Source organism: Anolis carolinensis, unplaced genomic scaffold (genome assembly GCF_035594765.1).
Source record: "Anolis carolinensis isolate JA03-04 unplaced genomic scaffold, rAnoCar3.1.pri scaffold_15, whole genome shotgun sequence".
Taxonomy (NCBI): Eukaryota; Metazoa; Chordata; class Lepidosauria; order Squamata; family Dactyloidae; genus Anolis; species Anolis carolinensis.
In genome coordinates, this window is record NW_026943826.1 from 12543472 (window position 1) to 12561454 (window position 17983).

The 17983-nt window shown below is 33.2% G+C and overlaps 1 protein-coding gene and 3 non-coding genes across 5 annotated transcripts in view; all 4 read right to left on the minus strand.

Annotated features, from left to right (window-relative positions):
- Positions 1–17983, minus strand: part of LOC134294464 (ATP-dependent RNA helicase DDX19B) — a 35109-nt gene that overhangs the window by 15575 nt on the left and 1551 nt on the right. Inside the window, exons 2-5 of one of the 2 annotated variants that reach the window (XM_062965602.1) lie at positions 12179–12406; positions 9052–9100; positions 7885–7938; positions 3242–3377 (exon numbers count right to left, since the gene is read on the minus strand). In XM_062965602.1, coding sequence (XP_062821672.1) covers positions 3242–3377; positions 7885–7938; positions 9052–9100; positions 12179–12235 — 296 coding nt within the window. In that variant the 5' untranslated portion in view covers positions 12236–12406. Of the gene's footprint in view, positions 1–3241; positions 3378–7884; positions 7939–9051; positions 9101–12178; positions 12407–17983 lie in introns of those variants that run through there. The other variant, XM_062965603.1, reaches the window with a different exon arrangement.
- Positions 879–1020, minus strand: LOC134294548 (small nucleolar RNA SNORA57). Its single transcript, XR_010001407.1, has one exon. It is a non-coding gene; the product is annotated as a small nucleolar RNA SNORA57 (small nucleolar RNA).
- Positions 6232–6373, minus strand: LOC134294547 (small nucleolar RNA SNORA57). The gene has a single exon (XR_010001406.1). It is a non-coding gene; the product is annotated as a small nucleolar RNA SNORA57 (small nucleolar RNA).
- Positions 9198–9339, minus strand: LOC134294549 (small nucleolar RNA SNORA57). Its single transcript, XR_010001408.1, has one exon. It is a non-coding gene; the product is annotated as a small nucleolar RNA SNORA57 (small nucleolar RNA).

Here is a 17983-nt window from a genome sequence, read left to right on the forward strand (position 1 = left end):
GCATATATCTCTCAGTATACTCTGAATAATAATAATAATAATAATAATAAATCACAGAGTCCTAAATACAGTAGAGTCTCACTTATCCAACACTCGCTTATCCAACGTTCTGGATTATCCAACGCATTTTTGTAGTCAATGTTTTCAATATATCGTGATATTTTGGTGCTAAATTCATAAATACAGTAATTACTACAAAGCATTACTGCATATTGAACTACCTTTTCTGCCAAATTTGTTGTCTAACATGATGTTTTGGTGCTTCTTTTGTAAAATCATAACCTAATTTGATGTTTAATAGGCTTTTCCTTAATGCCTCCTTATTATCCAACATATGCGCTTATCCAACATTCTGCCGGCCCGTTTATGTTGGATAAGTGAGACTCTACTGTACTTGGGAAGTGTTTGTGATTGTGTGATATGAAATCCAGCATATATCTCTCAGTATATTCTGAATAATAATAATAATAATAATAAATCACAGAGTCCTAAATACTTGGGAAGTGTTTGTGATTGTGTGATACGAAATCCAGCATATATATCCCGATATACTCTGAATAATAATAATAATAATACACCACACAGTCCTAAACACTTGGGAAGTGTTTGTGGTTTTGTGATACGAAATCCAGCATATAGTTCTCATTTGCTGTGTCGTACTCTGAATAATAATAATAATAATTATTATTATTATTTATTTTTCTATCCCACCTCCATCTCCCTGCAGGGACTCGGGGCGGCTCACATGGGGCCAAGCCCGAAGGACAAACAGTAAACAAAATAAAAAATACATATGTAAACAACATCATCAAACGGGTAAAAATAAACAAGACCACAGCAATACAATTTAATAACAATAATAATAATAACAATAATCGGAATGTCCCAGCACTTGAGGATAGAACCAGCGGATGGGAGTGCCACTGGCACCGAAGACAGAATGCTGGGTGTTGCTTTGCTTTCCCTCCGGACATTACAGAGCCGGGCACCGAGACCCCCGGCCCTGCCAAGAAAAGGAGGGCGAGACCTCCCCAAAAGAATTATTTATTTCTCTATTTATTTGCAGCATTTATATTCCGCCCTTCTTTCTCACCCCAAAGGGGACTCAGGGCGGATCACATTGCACACATAAAGGCAAACATTCAATGCCTTTTAACATAGAACAAAGACAAGACAAACATAGGCTCCGAGCGGGCCTCGAACTCATGACCTCCTGGTCAGAGTGATTCATTGCAGTTAATTGCACTGGCTTGCTCTCCCGTCTGCGCCACAGCCACGTTCGGAACAATAAGGGGAAGGATATAGCAGTGGCGCATGTTGGCGAAGGCGATGAGATGCGTTAAATTTGTTTATTTACATGCAAGCCTGAAAGTCAATACACTGCTCCCCTTCGGGGGAGATAAAGCAGGGTTTAAATAAATAATAATAATTAATAATAATAATATACTTCTTGAGGTTTACTTTAACCTTGCTTTAATGTTTGCGTGTTTGTATATTTTAAATTGTATGCTCATTGTTTTTAAATAATAACAATAATATAATAATATAATTATTGAGCTTTTACTTTACCCTTGCTTGAATGTTTGCATGTCTGTATATTTTAAATTGTGTGTTTTGTATATTTTAAATTGTATGCTCGTTGTTTTTAAATAAGTATAATAATAATAAATATAATAATAATAATATAATTCTCTATCTTTTACTTTACCCTTGCTTGAATGTTTTCATGTTTGTATATTTTAAATTGTGTGTTTGTATATTTTAAATTGTATCCTCATTGTTTTTAAATAAGAATAATAATAATAAATACAATAATAATATAATTCTTGAGCTTTTACTTTAACCTTGCTTGAATGTTTCCATGTTTGTATATTTTAAATTGTATGCTCATTGCTTTTAAATAAGTATAATAATAATAAATATAATAATATAATTCTTGAGCTTTTACTTTACCCTTGCTTGAATGTTTGCGTGTTTGTATATTTTAAATTGTATGTTCATTGTTTTTAAATAAGAATAATAATAATAAATACAATAATAATATAATTATTGAGCTTTTACTTTAACCTTGCTTGAATGTTTGCATGTTTGTATATTTTAAATTGTGTGTTTGTATATTTTAAATTGTATGTTCATTGTTTTTAAATAAGAATAATAATAATAAATACAATAATAATATAATTATTGAGCTTTTACTTTACCCTTGCTTGAATGTTTGTGTTTGTATATTTTAAATTGTGTTTGTATATTTCAAATTGTATGCTCATTGCTTTTAAATAAGTATAATAATCATAAATATAATAATATAATTCTCTATCTTTTACTTTACCCTTGCTTGAATGTTTGCATGTTTGTATATTTTAAATGGCATGCTAACTGCTTTAATGTTAAGCCATGGGGTTTAAATAAATATAATAATAACTCTTGAGCTTTTATTTTACCCTTGCTTGAATGTTTGTGTGTTTGTATATTTTAAATTGTATGCTCATTGTTTTTAAATAATAACAATAAATAACAATAAATTTAAAATATACAAACACGCAAACATTCAAGCAAGGGTAAAATAAAAGCTCAAGAGTTATTATTATTATTATATTTATTTAAACCCCATGGCTTAACATTAAAGTAGTTAGCATGCCCTTTAAAATATACAAACATAATATAATAATAATATAATTCTTGTGTTGTCGAAGGCTTTCATGGCCGGGATTCACAGGGTTGTTGTATGTCTTTCGGGCTGTGTGGCCATGTTCCAGAAGCATTCTCTCCTGACGTTTCGCCCACATCTATGGCAGGCATCCTCTGAGGATGCCTGCCATAGATGTGGGCGAAACGTCAGGAGAGAATGCTTCTGGAACATGGCCACACAGCCCGAAAGACATACAACAACCCAATATAATTCTTGAGCTTTTACTTTAACCTTGCTTGAATGTTTGCGTGTTTGTATATTCTAAATTGTATGCACATTGTTTTTAAATAAGAATAATAATAAATATGAGCTTGTACTTTACCCTTGCTTGAATGTTTGTGTGTTTGTATATTTTAAATTGTATGCTCATTGCTTTAATGTTGGGCCCTCCAGGTGTTTTGGATTCCAACTCCCACAATCCCCTGCCTGTTTTGGACTCTTGCCCGGCCGAAATCCTGTCCCAGATGCAGGTCTATCTTTGGGAATGTGCTGCATAGATAACACAAACACACACTTGTTGTTGAAGGGAAGGGGCGAGGGGGGCGGACTCACAGGCGCAGCTCCTCGAAGGACTTGACGGAGTAGAGGGGGGAGGAGGGGTCCCGCTGGAGCACCTCCACCTGGTTGGTGTTGTCCACCAGGTTGCTGCGGATGAGCTTGTTCAGCAAGGACTGGGCCGCCCGGTCCTCTGCACAAAAGAGGGAAAGAAGCTGTTTTGAGGGTCCGATCCAAAGCTATGGCTCTGAGCACCAACCCACAGAGTCCGGCACGACTGGACTTAATGCCAGAGCAAAACCTTTACTATGTATGCGCACATCTATATCTATAAAAGGCTTTTGGCATCACGGCGACTCACAAAACAACAAAACCCAACACCGCCCAAACTCTAAAATTGGCAACACAATCCATCATCCCTGCCTCCAGTAAGATACAACATAATCACACAAAAAACACAATCACAACACCAAAAAAGGCCAAAACCCACAACAGGCAATGTACGCATGCGCGCGGAATATATATGATGATTATTATCGGGTTCCTGAAAACCATCAAAATGAACAAAACCTGGCAGCCCCCATTTTAAAAAGTCTACAATCTGGACAGTAAATAAAAAACAACACTCTGAAAATAAGGGTACTCCAGACAGGAAACAACCAGAGCCAGCTAACACCTCCCAACAAAGGATTCCCCCAGGGAGGAAACAACCACGCTTTGAAGCTGCAAACCCATTCAGTGCTAATCAGTGCTGTTTTGAGGGTCCGATCCAAAGCTATGGCTCTGAGCACCAACCCACAGAGTCCGGCACGACTGGACTTAATGCCAGAGCAAAACCTTTACTATGTATGCGCACATCTATATCTATAAAAGGCTTTTGGCATCACGGCGACTCACAAAACAACAAAACCCAACACCGCCCAAACTCTAAAATTGGCAACACAATCCATCATCCCTGCCTCCAGTAAGATACAACATAATCACACAAAAAACACAATCACAACACCAAAAAAGGCCAAAACCCACAACAGGCAATGTACGCATGCGCGCGGAATATATATGATGATTATTATCGGGTTCCTGAAAACCATCAAAATGAACAAAACCTGGCAGCCCCCATTTTAAAAAGTCTACAATCTGGACAGTAAATAAAAAACAACACTCTGAAAATAAGGGTACTCCAGACAGGAAACAACCAGAGCCAGCTAACACCTCCCAACAAAGGATTCCCCCAGGGAGGAAACAACCACGCTTTGAAGCTGCAAACCCATTCAGTGCTAATCAGTGCTGTTTTGAGGGTCCGATCCAAAGCTATGACTCTGAGCACCAACCCACAGAGTCCGGCACGACTGGACTTAATGCCAGAGCAAAACCTTTACTATGTATGCGTACATCTATATCTATAAAAGGCTTTTGGCATCACGGCGACTCACAAAACAACAAAACCCAACACCGCCCAAACTCTAAAATTGGCAACACAATCCATCATCCCTGCCTCCAGTAAGATACAACATAATCACACAAAAAACACAATCACAACACCAAAAAAGGCCAAAACCCACAACAGGCAATGTACGCATGCGCGCAGAACATATATGATGATTATTATTGGGTTCCTGAAAACCATCAAAATGAACAAAACCTGGCAGCCCCCATTTTAAAAAGTCTACAATCTGGACAGTAAATAAAAAACAACACTCTGAAAATAAGGGTACTCCAGACAGGAAACAACCAGAGCCAGCTAACACCTCCCAACAAAGGATTCCCCCAGGGAGGAAACAACCACGCTTTGAAGCTGCAAACCCATTCAGTGCTAATCAGTGCTGTTTTGAGGGTCCGATCCAAAGCTATGACTCTGAGCACCAACCCACAGAGTCCGGCACGACTGGACTTAATGCCAGAGCAAAACCTTTACTATGTATGTGTACATCTATATCTATAAAAGGCTTTTGGCATCACGGCAACTCACAAAACAACAAAACCCAACACCGCCCAAACTCTAAAATTGGCAACACAATCCATCATCCCTGCCTCCAGTAAGATACAACATAATCACACAAAAAACACAATCACAACACCAAAAAAGGCCAAAACCCACAACAGGCAATGTACGCATGCGCGCGGAATATATATGATTATTATTATTGGGTTCCTGAAAACCATCAAAATCAGGGGTCCCCAAACTTTTTAAACAGGGGGCCAGTTCACAATTCTTTGGACCACTGGAGGGCCAGACTATAGTTGGCCACCGAGCATAAATAATAATAATAACAATAATAATAATAATAATAATAATAATAATAACAATAATAACAGCAATAATAATAATAAAGAGGGTTGGAAGAGACTCCTTGGGCCGTTGAGTCCAATCCCCTTCTGCCTTTGTGCACCGAAAACACAAGCAAAACACCCTTGACAGATGGCCACCCAGCCTCAATGTTAATAATAATAATAATAATAATAATAATAATAATAAAGAGGGTTGGAAGAGACCTCTTGGGCCATTGAGTCCAACCCCCTTCTGCACACGCAAAGCAACCCTGAGAGATGGCCACCCAGCCTTAATAATAATAATAATAATAATAATAATAATAATAATAATAATAATAATAATAATGGTTGTAAGAGAAGAAGAGGCCCCTTGGGTCATTTAGCCCAACCCCCTTATGCCCTTGTGCCTTGGGGGCCGGATAAATGGCTCCAACGGGCCGCATCCGGCCCCCGGGCCTTAGTTTGGGGACCCCTGATCAAAATGAACAAAACCTGGCAGCCCCCATTTTAAAAAGTCTACAATCTGGACAGTAAATAAAAAACAACACTCTGAAAATAAGGGTACTCCAGACAGGAAACAACCAGAGCCAGCTAACACCTCCCAACAAAGGATTCCCCCAGGGAGGAAACAACCACGCTTTGAAGCTGCAAGCCCATTCAGTGCTAATCAAGGTGACTAATTACAACATTCATACTTGCCTCCACAAACAAAAACCCACTTAGGACAACACCACAGCAATGTGTGGCCGGGCACAGCTAGTATAATAGTAATATAATAATGTCCCAGCACTTGAGGATAGAACCAGCGGATGGAAAAACCACTGGCACCGAAGACAGAATGCTGGGCGTTGCTTTGCTTTTCCTCCGGACATCACAGAGCCGGGCACCGAGACCCCCGGCCCTGCCAAGAAAAGGAGGGCGAGACCTTCCCAAAAGGAACAAATGGGGAAGGATATAGGAGTGACACGTGTTGGGGAAAGCTATGGGATGGGTTAAACAGAGTTATATGACAGTTACATGATAGTGATGGAAGGGTAAGGGAGATACACTATATTGTATATTATATTATTATAATTATATTATTATTATTATTATTATTTTTAGGAGAGCTGTTCAACTGTGGAACTCTGAGAGATACACTATATATATATTATTATTATATTATTAGGAGAGCTGTTCAACTGTGGAACTCTCTAGGAGATATAATAATAATAGTATAGAATATAGTGTATCTTTTGGAGAGTTCCGCAGTTGAACAGCTCTAATAATAATAATAATATAATATAGAATATAGTGTATCTCCCAAAGAGTTCTACAGTTGAACAGCTCTAATAATAATAATAATAATAATAATAATAATAATAATAATAATAATAATAAAGAATATAGTGTATCTCTCGGAGAGTTCCACAGTTGAACAGCTCTCCTAATAATAATAATATAATATAGAATATAGTGTATCTCTCGGAGAGTTCCACAGTTGAACAGCTGTCCTAATAATAATAATACATATTATATTATATCTCTCAGAGAGTTCCACTTGAACAGCTCTCCTAATAAGAACTGTGAATATAGAAAATAGTGTATCTCTCGGAGAGTTCCACAGTTGAACAACTCTCCTAATAATAATAATAATAATAATAATAATATAGAATATAGTGTATCTCTCGGAGAGTTCCACGGTTGAACAGCTCTCCTAATAATAACTGTGGAACTCTCAAGAGATACACTGTACTCTATATTATAATTGTATTATTATTATTAAGCAGAGGCTGGTTGGCCATCTGTCTGGACTGCTGTGATTGTGCTTTTCCTGTCTGGCGGATGGATTAATGGGGATGGACTGGATGACCCTTGGGGGTCTCTCGGCCACTGGAAACTGCAGATACTACAAATCGCAAGTGTCACATCCTGGCTTAATTCCGCCAGCGGTTTCAATGCTCTTAAATTGCCGCTTTTATGGCTCGTGGCCCAAAAAACCACCCGAGCGAGCAGAGCTCAATGCATAATAATGCAAGTGCATGTCAGCACCGGGAGGAACTTTCTATGGCCGAATCCCAGTCACGGGATTATAATGTAAAGGATTGAACGTGTCCCAAAATTGGGGCTGAGGCTGCTTTCCCTGCCCTAGACTGAATTGTTTCAGTGGCTGGAGAGAAAAAACAATGTGGTAACAATAACAACAATGTCTCTATCCCCCTCTAACTGGTTCATGACAATAATAATAATAATAATAATTCTGAAAATACATCACACAATCCTAGACACTTGGGAAGTGTTCGACTTGTGATTTTGTGATACGAAATCCAGCATGTCTATCTTGTTTGCTGTGTCATACAATAATAATAATAATAATAAAATATAATAATAATAATAATAATAATAATAATAATAATAATAATAATAATCACAGCCATGGTCTGGCTTACCTTTCTCCTCGTCTTCGGCTTTCTCCGCATGTTCTTCTGTCTTGACAACGGACCCTGGACAAGTCATAAACGACAAACAAAGTTTCAATGAAGGGAATAAATAATAATAATAATAATACTTTATATACCGTCCTATCTCCTCAAGGGACTCAGGGCGGTTTCCAACATGATAAAAAACAATACAATACTGTACATTAATAATAATAATAATAATAATAATAATTTATTTATATACCGTCCTGTCTCCTTGGGGGATTCAGGGCGGTTTCCAACATGATAAAAAACAATACAATACTGTACATTAATAATAATAATAATAATTTATTTATATACCGTCCTGTCTCCTTGGGGGATTCAGGGCGGTTTCCAACATGATAAAAAACAATACAATACTGTACATATATATAATAATAATAATACTTTATTTATATACCGTCCTATCTCCTCGGGGGACTCAGGGCGGTTTCCAACATGATAAAAAACAATACAATACTGTACATATATATAATAATAATAATACTTTATTTATATACCGTCCTGTCTCCTCGGGGGATTCAGGGCGGTTTCCAACATGATAAAAAACAATACCATACTGTACATATATATATTATAATAATAATAATAATACTTTATTTATATACCGTCCTATGTCCTCGAGGGACACAGGGCAGTTTCCAACATGATAAAAAACAATACAATACTGTACATATATTATTATTATTATTATTATTATTATTTATATACCGTCCTATCTCCTCGGGGGACTCAGGGTGGTTTCCAACATGATAAAAAACAATTCAATACTGTACATATATAATAATAATAATAATACTTTATTTATATACCGTCCTATGTCCTCGAGGGACACAGGGCGGTTTCCAACATGATAAAAACAATACAATACTGTACATATAATAAAAACAGAACCATACAATTATTTAAAAATAATGCAGGTAATAAACACACAACATACAATTCAACAATGAATGGCGCATTGTTACTAGTTTTATTTTTCATTGTTGAATTGTATGTTGTGTGTTGATTACCTGCATTATTTTTAAAATAATTTTATCTTTTGTGTCACAAACAAATGAGACCCCAAAAACCCGCTTCCAGGGCTCCGGACGCAGGAGGAAAAGGGGGAAAATAAAACCCAGAGCAACGTACCATTGGCGTCCGGCTTGGGCTTCTCTTCCTTCAGGTGCAGGTTGCTCAGCTAGAAAGGAACACACAAGGGGAACTGAAAAGACTTTCTCGCCACAAGACCCTGTTTTGCGGCATTTTGAAACATATTCCACAAAGATCCTGCCTGCCTTTGTCCCAGCACTTGAGGGTAGAACCAGCGGATGGAAAAACCACTGGCACCGAAGACAGAATGCTGGGAGTCGCTTTTCTTTCCCTCCGGACATCACAGAGCCGGGCACCGAGACTCCCGGCCCTGCCAAGAAAAGGAGGTGATGAGAGATTTATGGCAAGACTGGATGGCCATCTGTCGGGAGGGATCGGATGGTGCTTTTCCTGCCTGGCAGAAAAGAGGGGGTGGGACTGGATGGCCTTTGGGGTTCTTTCCCGACTCCATGATGCTAGGAACCCCATCTCCAAAAGGCATTTTGGGAAAGAGGATAAATAAATAAAATCCAAAGGGCCTTACAGGATGATGGGAGGGATGGAGAAGGAAAGCCAGGAAATATAAACTATCTATCTATATTATCTATATTATATATAGTATATAGTATAATGTAATACAATATAGTACTACTAATAATGCAATAATATATGATACATAACATGTCAAATATACTACTACATATAATATATATGTATATAAACTAGAGATACAAAATATGTGTGTGTGTATATATAATATATACATAATAAACATATCACATATATATGTATATAGTATATATATAGTACTGATAATATAATGTAATGCAATATAATTCATAGTAATATGTTAAATATAATACTGCTACATATATTATATAATATATATATATGTAATCTACATATGTATATATAATATATCCATGTTATATAATATATATGTGTGTGTGTTTTATGAATATATAATATATCCATAAAATATAAACTATCTATCTATATTATCTATATTATATATAGTATATAGTATAATGTAATACAATATAGTACTACTAATAATGCAATAATATATCATACATAACATGTCAAATATACTACTACATATAATATATATGTATATAAACTAGAGATACAAAATATGTGTGTGTGTATATATAATATATACATAATAAACATATCACATATATATGTATATAGTATATATATAGTACTGATAATATAATGTAATGCAATATAATATTTCATAGTAATATGTTAAATATAATACTGCTACATATAATATATATATATATATATATATATATATATATATATATATATATAATCTACATATGTATATATAATATATCCATGTTATATAATATATATGTGTGTATGTTTTATGGATATATAATATATCCATAAAATATAAACTATCTATCTATCTATATTATATATATTATATAGTATAATGTAATACAATATAGCACTACTAATAATGCAATAATATATCATACATAACATGTCAAATTTACTACTACATATAATATATATGTATATAAATTAGAGATACAAAATATGTGTGTGCGTGTATATATAATATATACATAATATATAAACATATCACATATATATGTATATACTATATATATAGTATTGATAATATAATGTAATGCAATATAATAATATATCATAGTAATATATTAAATATAATACTGCTACATATATTATACATTATATATATATATAATCCAAATATGTATATATATAATATGTATATATGTACAATATTATAATATAATAATAATATAATAATATTATAATGAAATTATATTATATAATATAATAATAATAATAATAAAATATAATGCAATTATTATATTATATAATAATATAATGTAAATACTGTAATATTATATAATAATATAATGAAATCCAGCATATCTATCTTGTTTGCTGTGTCATAATAATAATAATAGTATTATAATATGTATAATATTATAATATGTATAATATGTACATATGTATATAATATATCCATCTATATATATAAAAGAGTGATGGCATCACAGCAACCCACAAAACAACAAAACTACAGGCCCCCCAACCTCGAAATTTGACAACACAACCCATCATCCATGCCTCTAGGTTGATACAACAAAAAGAAAAGAAAAACAAAGTCCTAATTAGAGAGAGAGGAATAATTGCTTTTATCCAATTGCTGCCAGTTAGAAGGCTAAGCTCCTCCAACTTGGTCTCCTAGCAACCCAATAAAAAATAATAAAAAACACTAAAAATAATTAAAAATACTAAAAAAATAATACAATAAAATACTATAACAGAAAATAACTAAAAATAATACAAGAAAATAATAAAATATAATAAAAAGATAACTTACAATAAAATTTATAAAAAAAATACGAATAACGTCAAATAAAAATTATACAATTTTTAACCAATACCACCACCACTTTGCCACAGCAACGCGTGGCCGGGCACAGCTAGTGTTATATAATATATATGTGTGTGTGTTTTATGGATATATAATGGATATATAATAATATATCCATAAACTATCTATCTATATTATCTATAGTATGTAGTACAGTAGAGTCTCACTTATCCAACACTCGCTTATCCAACGTTCTGGATTATCCAACACATTTTTGTAGTCAATGTTTTCAATACATCATGATATTTTGGTGCTAAATTCGTAAATACAATAATTACTACGTAGCATTACTGTGTATTGAACTACTTTTTCTATCAAATTTGTTGTATAACATGATGTTTGGGTGCTTAATTTGTAAAATCATAACCTAATTTGGTGTTTAATAGGCTTCTCCTTAATCTCTCCTTGTTATCCAACATATTCGCTTATCCAACGTTCTGCCGGCCCGTTTATGTTGGATAAGTGAGACTCTACTGTATTATGTAATACAATATAAATATAATACAATGATATATAACAATACATTAACTAAAATACTAATGATAATATGTATTGATAATACAGTGTAATACAGTAATAATAATAATAATAATAATAATAATACGCTTAATAAGCGGCTGAGGGGGGAAAAAGGGCCCGAGGCCGCGAGGAATTCTGGGAGTTGGAGTCCAAAACGCCTCAGGGAAGGCCCAGCTTGGACCAGGCCTCGTATATAATTAATTATTATTATTAATTAGTCTATTAATAGTCTTTTCTCACCGACTCGGCGGCCGCTTCCTGCTCGTCCACCGCCAGCGCCCAGGAGTCCGTCGCCATGCTGCCGCTCCTGAGGGAAGCGAAGAGAAAGGGGCACTGCGCATGCGCGGCCGCCCAGCCAGCGCGCCGGCGTGCTCGCTGAAAACGGTCCGTGCAGAAACACCCTCCTCCTTGTCAACCGTTCCGGGGCTCTTCAGTTCCCCCTTTGTTTATTTCTGTGTTTATTTATTTCTAGGGAGAATCAAAGCAGCGAACAATGAAAAACGTTGCAACTCAAAATAGGTAATAATAAAACAGCATTATCGTTACATATTATCATTAGTATTATGATAATTGTTCTATATCATTGTATTATTATTGTATTTTATTACATTATATTATCAATATTATATGTGTACTAGCTGTGCCTGGCCACGCGTTGCTGTGGCAAAGTGGTGGTGGTATCAGTTAAAACTTGTTGTGGAATTTTTATTTGGCGTTATTTGTATTTTTTAAAATTAATTTTATTGTCACTTATCTTTTTTATTTATTATATTTTATTATTTTGTTGTATTATTTTTAGTCATTTTGTTATAGTATTTTATTGTATTAATTATTTTAGTGTTTTTTATAATTTTTTATTGTATTATTTGTATTTATTTTTATTATTATTTTATTAACACTGGGCTGAGTGCGTTGCTAGGAGACCAAGTGGGCGGAGCTTAGCCTTCTAACTGGCAGCAATTGGATAAAAACAATTATTCCTCTCCCTCTAATTAGGACTTTCTTTTTCTTTTCTTTTTGTTGTATCAACCTAGAGGCATGGATGAGGGGTTGTGATGTCAGTTTTCGAGGTTGTGGGGTGTTTACTTTTGTTGTTTTGTCCGCTGCCGTGATGCCATCACTCTTTTATATATATAGATATGTATTATATACATATATTAGTAATATGTTTATATAATATCTATATATTACACACATACATATTATATATGTATATATATATATATATATACATCACACAGTGTATGTATGTGTATATATATATATATATATATATACACACACACACACAGTATGTGTGTGTGTGTGTGTGTGTGTGTATCTATATATATAAAAGAGTGATGGCATCAGGGCAGCGGAGAAAACAACAAAACTACAGGCCCCCCAACCTTGAAATTTGACAACACAACCCATCATCCACGCCTCTAGGTTGATACAACAAAAAGAAAAGAAAAATAAAGTCCTAATTACAGGGAGAGGAATAATAGTTTTTATCCAATTGCTGCCAGTTTGAAGGCTAAGCTCCGCCCACTTGGTCTCCTAGCAACCCACTCAGCCCAGGGGACAGGCACAGTTAAACCTCACTTAGGCCTCTTCTACAGATTATCAGATTTGAACTGGATTATATGGCAGTGTAGACTCAAGGCCCTTCCACACAGCTATATAACCTATTTAGAATCTTATATGATCTGCTTTGAACTGGATTATCTTGACTCCACACTGCCATATAATCCACTTCAGTGTGCATACTAAACATAAAGACAACCATACAACAGACATTCAATACCACCACGACCTCAACAATTTCTCACCAACACCACCAGACAACAACACAGCAACGCGTGGCCGGGCACAGCTAGTATTATTATATTTTATTACATTATATTATCAATATTATATGTGTATATGTATTATATACATATATTAGTAATATGTTTATATAATATCTATATATTACACACATACATATTATATATGTATATATATATATACACACACACACAGTATATATATATATATACACACACACACACAGTATGTGTGTGTGTGTGTGTGTGTATATATATATATTTCCAGTTTTATTGTGTTTTAGCGTATTGTTTATTGCTTGTTGTTTATACTGTTTTAATTGTTTTTAATTTGCCTTTTGTTTTGTATTGTTATATTGTGTGTTGAGGCCTTGGCCTTTGTAAGCCGCATCGAGTCCTTCGGGAGATGCTAGCGGGGTACAAATAAAGTTTAATAATAATAATAATAATAATAATAATAATAATATTTCTATGTATATATAATGTACCAGCATATACATATACACTATATATATTATAGATATATTATATGTGTGTATATAATATATATATTTATATATGCTATATATATAATTATAAATATTATGATGTACACTGGAACTCAATCAACAGACCCAGTTTTTTGAATTGAACACGCCTATCTGTATTTTATAATGTGTTTTATGAATACTGATGTAAGTTAATAATAATTTTTTTAACTGATTTATATTGCACTGTATAATTTTTATATATGTATTTTTTGTAAGCCGCCCCGAGTCCCCTGTTGGGTGAGAAGGGTGGGATATAAATATTGTAACAAATAAATACATAAATATTTACAAATAAATATGTAATACAATATAATACTAATAATTCAATAATATATCACCACTATGTTAAATATAATAGTACTATATATACATATGTATATATATATCATATTATATGTGTGTTTATATTTGTATATACTATATATATATACAATATTGATTAATATAATGTAATTCAATAATACTAATAATTCAATAATATATCATCACTATGTTAAATATAATAGTACTATATATACATATGTATATATATCATATGTGTGTTTATATTTGTATATACTATATATATACAATATTGATTAATATAATGTAATTCAATAATACTAATAATTCAATAATATATCATCACTATGTTAAATATAATAGTACTATATATACATATGTATATATATCATATTATATCTGTGTTTATATTTGTATATACTATATATATACAATATTGATTAATATAATGTAATTCAATAATACTAATAATTCAATAATATATCATCACTATGTTAAATATAATAGTACTATATATACATATGTATATATATCATATTATATCTGTGTTTATATTTGTATATACTATATATATACAATATTGATTAATATAATGTAATTCAATAATACTAATAATTCAATAATATATCATCACTATGTTAAATATAATAGTACTATATATACTATATATATATACAATATTGATTAATATAATGTAATTCAATAATACTAATAATTCAATAATATATCAGCACTACGTTAAATATAATACTACTACATATACATATGTATATATAATATATCATATAAGTGTGTGTATATATGTATATGTATATACATACAATATTGATAATATAATGTAATACTATATATATATATATATATATATATTGTATATGTATATGTATATGTATATACTGGTATATTATATGTAATATATAATATGTAGTAGTATTATATTTAACATATTACTGATATATTATTGAATTATTATTAGTATTATATTGTATTACATTATATTATCAATATTGTATATATATATATATAGTATATATACACACACATATATATATACATAAAATATAAACATATTATATGTAGTAGTATTATATTTAACATATTACTGATTTATTATTGAATTATTATTCGTATTATATTGTATTACATTATATTATCAATATTGTATATATATAGTATATATACACACACACATATATATACATAAAATTTAAACATATTATATGTAGTAGTATTATATTTAACATATTACTGATATAGTATTGAATTATTATTAGTATTATATTGTATTACATTATATTATCAATATTGTATATATATAGTATATATACACACACACATATATATACATAAAATATAAACATATTATATGTAGTAGTATTATATTTAACATATTACTGATATAGTATTGAATTATTATTAGTATTATATTGTATTACATTATATTATCAGTATTGTATATATATATAGTATATATATACACACACACACATATATATACATAAAATATAAACATATTATATGTAGTAGTATTATATTTAACATATTACTGATTTATTATTGAATTATTATTAGTATTATATTGTATTACATTATATTATCAATATTGTATATATATATAGTATACACACACACACATATATATATACATAAAATATAAACATATATGTAGTAGTATTATATTTAACATATTACTGATATATTATTGAATTATTATTAGTACTATATTGTATTACATTATATTATCATATGTAGTAGTATTATATTTAACATATTACTGATATATTATTGAATTATTATTAGTATTATATTGTATTACATTATATTATCAATATTGTATATATATAGTATATATACACACACACATATATATATACATAAAATTTAAACATATTATATGTAGTAGTATTATATTTAACATATTACTGATATAGTATTGAATTATTATTAGTATTATATTGTATTACATTATATTATCAATATTGTATATATATAGTATACATACACACATATATATATATACATAAAATATAAACATTATTATTAGTATTATATTGTAGTACATTATATTATCAGTATTGTATATATATATAGTATATATACACACACACACACACATATATATATATACACATAAAATATAAGCATATTATACATAGTAGTATGATATTTAACTATCTATTTGTTTCTCGGCCGGGTCAATTGGGGTCTTGGCTGTGATGGCCGATTGACAGCATAGGGTGTGCCTACACTGCCTGCTTTCCCTCCTTGTGGCCACCAGGGGGCGCCATCCCCCAATCTCCGCAGACTCCTGGATGTCCAGGAAAAAGCTCTGCACAGAATCCCTGAACTTCTTCTGAACCTGCAAACCACGTTCTCCTCTAGACATTGGGATGTCCCACCTCCAGGACTGACTGCCTTCTTCTCTCCTGGTCATTGTGAACCTTGAAGAGGGTCTCTGGTCAACCCACGGCCTCCCCAGATTTTCGTTCCCAACTTAAGAGGGTGCATCTACACTGTCGAATTAATGCGGTTTGAGGAACGCGGAAGTGGAGATGAAAGTGGAGGTAGAGATGGGGATGAAGGAGAAAGTGGAGGTGGACATGGAGGTGAAGGTGGAGATGGACACAGAGGTCCAGGTGGAGGTGGAAGTAGCCATAGAAGTGGAGATGGACATGGAGCTGAAGGTGAAGATGGATACAGAGGTCCAGGTGGAGGTGGAAGTAGCCATAGAAGTGGAGATGGACATGGAGCTGAAGGTGGAGATGGATACAGAGGTCCAGGTAGAGGTGGAAGTAGCCATAGAAGTGGAGATGGACATGGAGCTGAAGGTGAAGATGGATACAGAGGTCCAGGTAGAGGTGGAAGTAGCCATAGAAGTGGAGATGGACATGGAGCTGAAAGTGGAGATGGATACAGAGGTCCAGGTAGAGGTGGAAGTAGCCATAGAAGTGGAGGTGGAGATGGATACAGAGGTCCAGGTAGAGGTGGAAGTGTCCACAGAGGTGGAGGTGGACATGGAGGTGAAGGTGGAGATGGACATAGAGGTCCAGGTGGAGGTGGAAGTAGCCATAGAAGTGGAGATGGACATGGAGCTGAAAGTGAAGATGGATACAGAGGTCCAGGTGGAGGTGGAAGTAGCCATAGAAGTGGAGATGGACATGGAGCTGAAAGTGGAGATGGATACAGAGGTCCAGGTGGAGGTGGAAGTAGCCACAGAAGTGGAGATGGACATGGAGCTGAAAGTGGAGATGGATACAGAGGTCCAGGTGGAGGTGGAAGTAGCCATAGAAGTGGAGATGGACATGGAGCTGAAGGTGGAGATGGACATGGAGGTCCAGGTTGAGGTGGAAGTGTCCACAGAGGTGGAGATGGACATGGAGGTCCAGGTGGTGGTGGATAGAGGTGGACATGGAGATGGAGGTGAA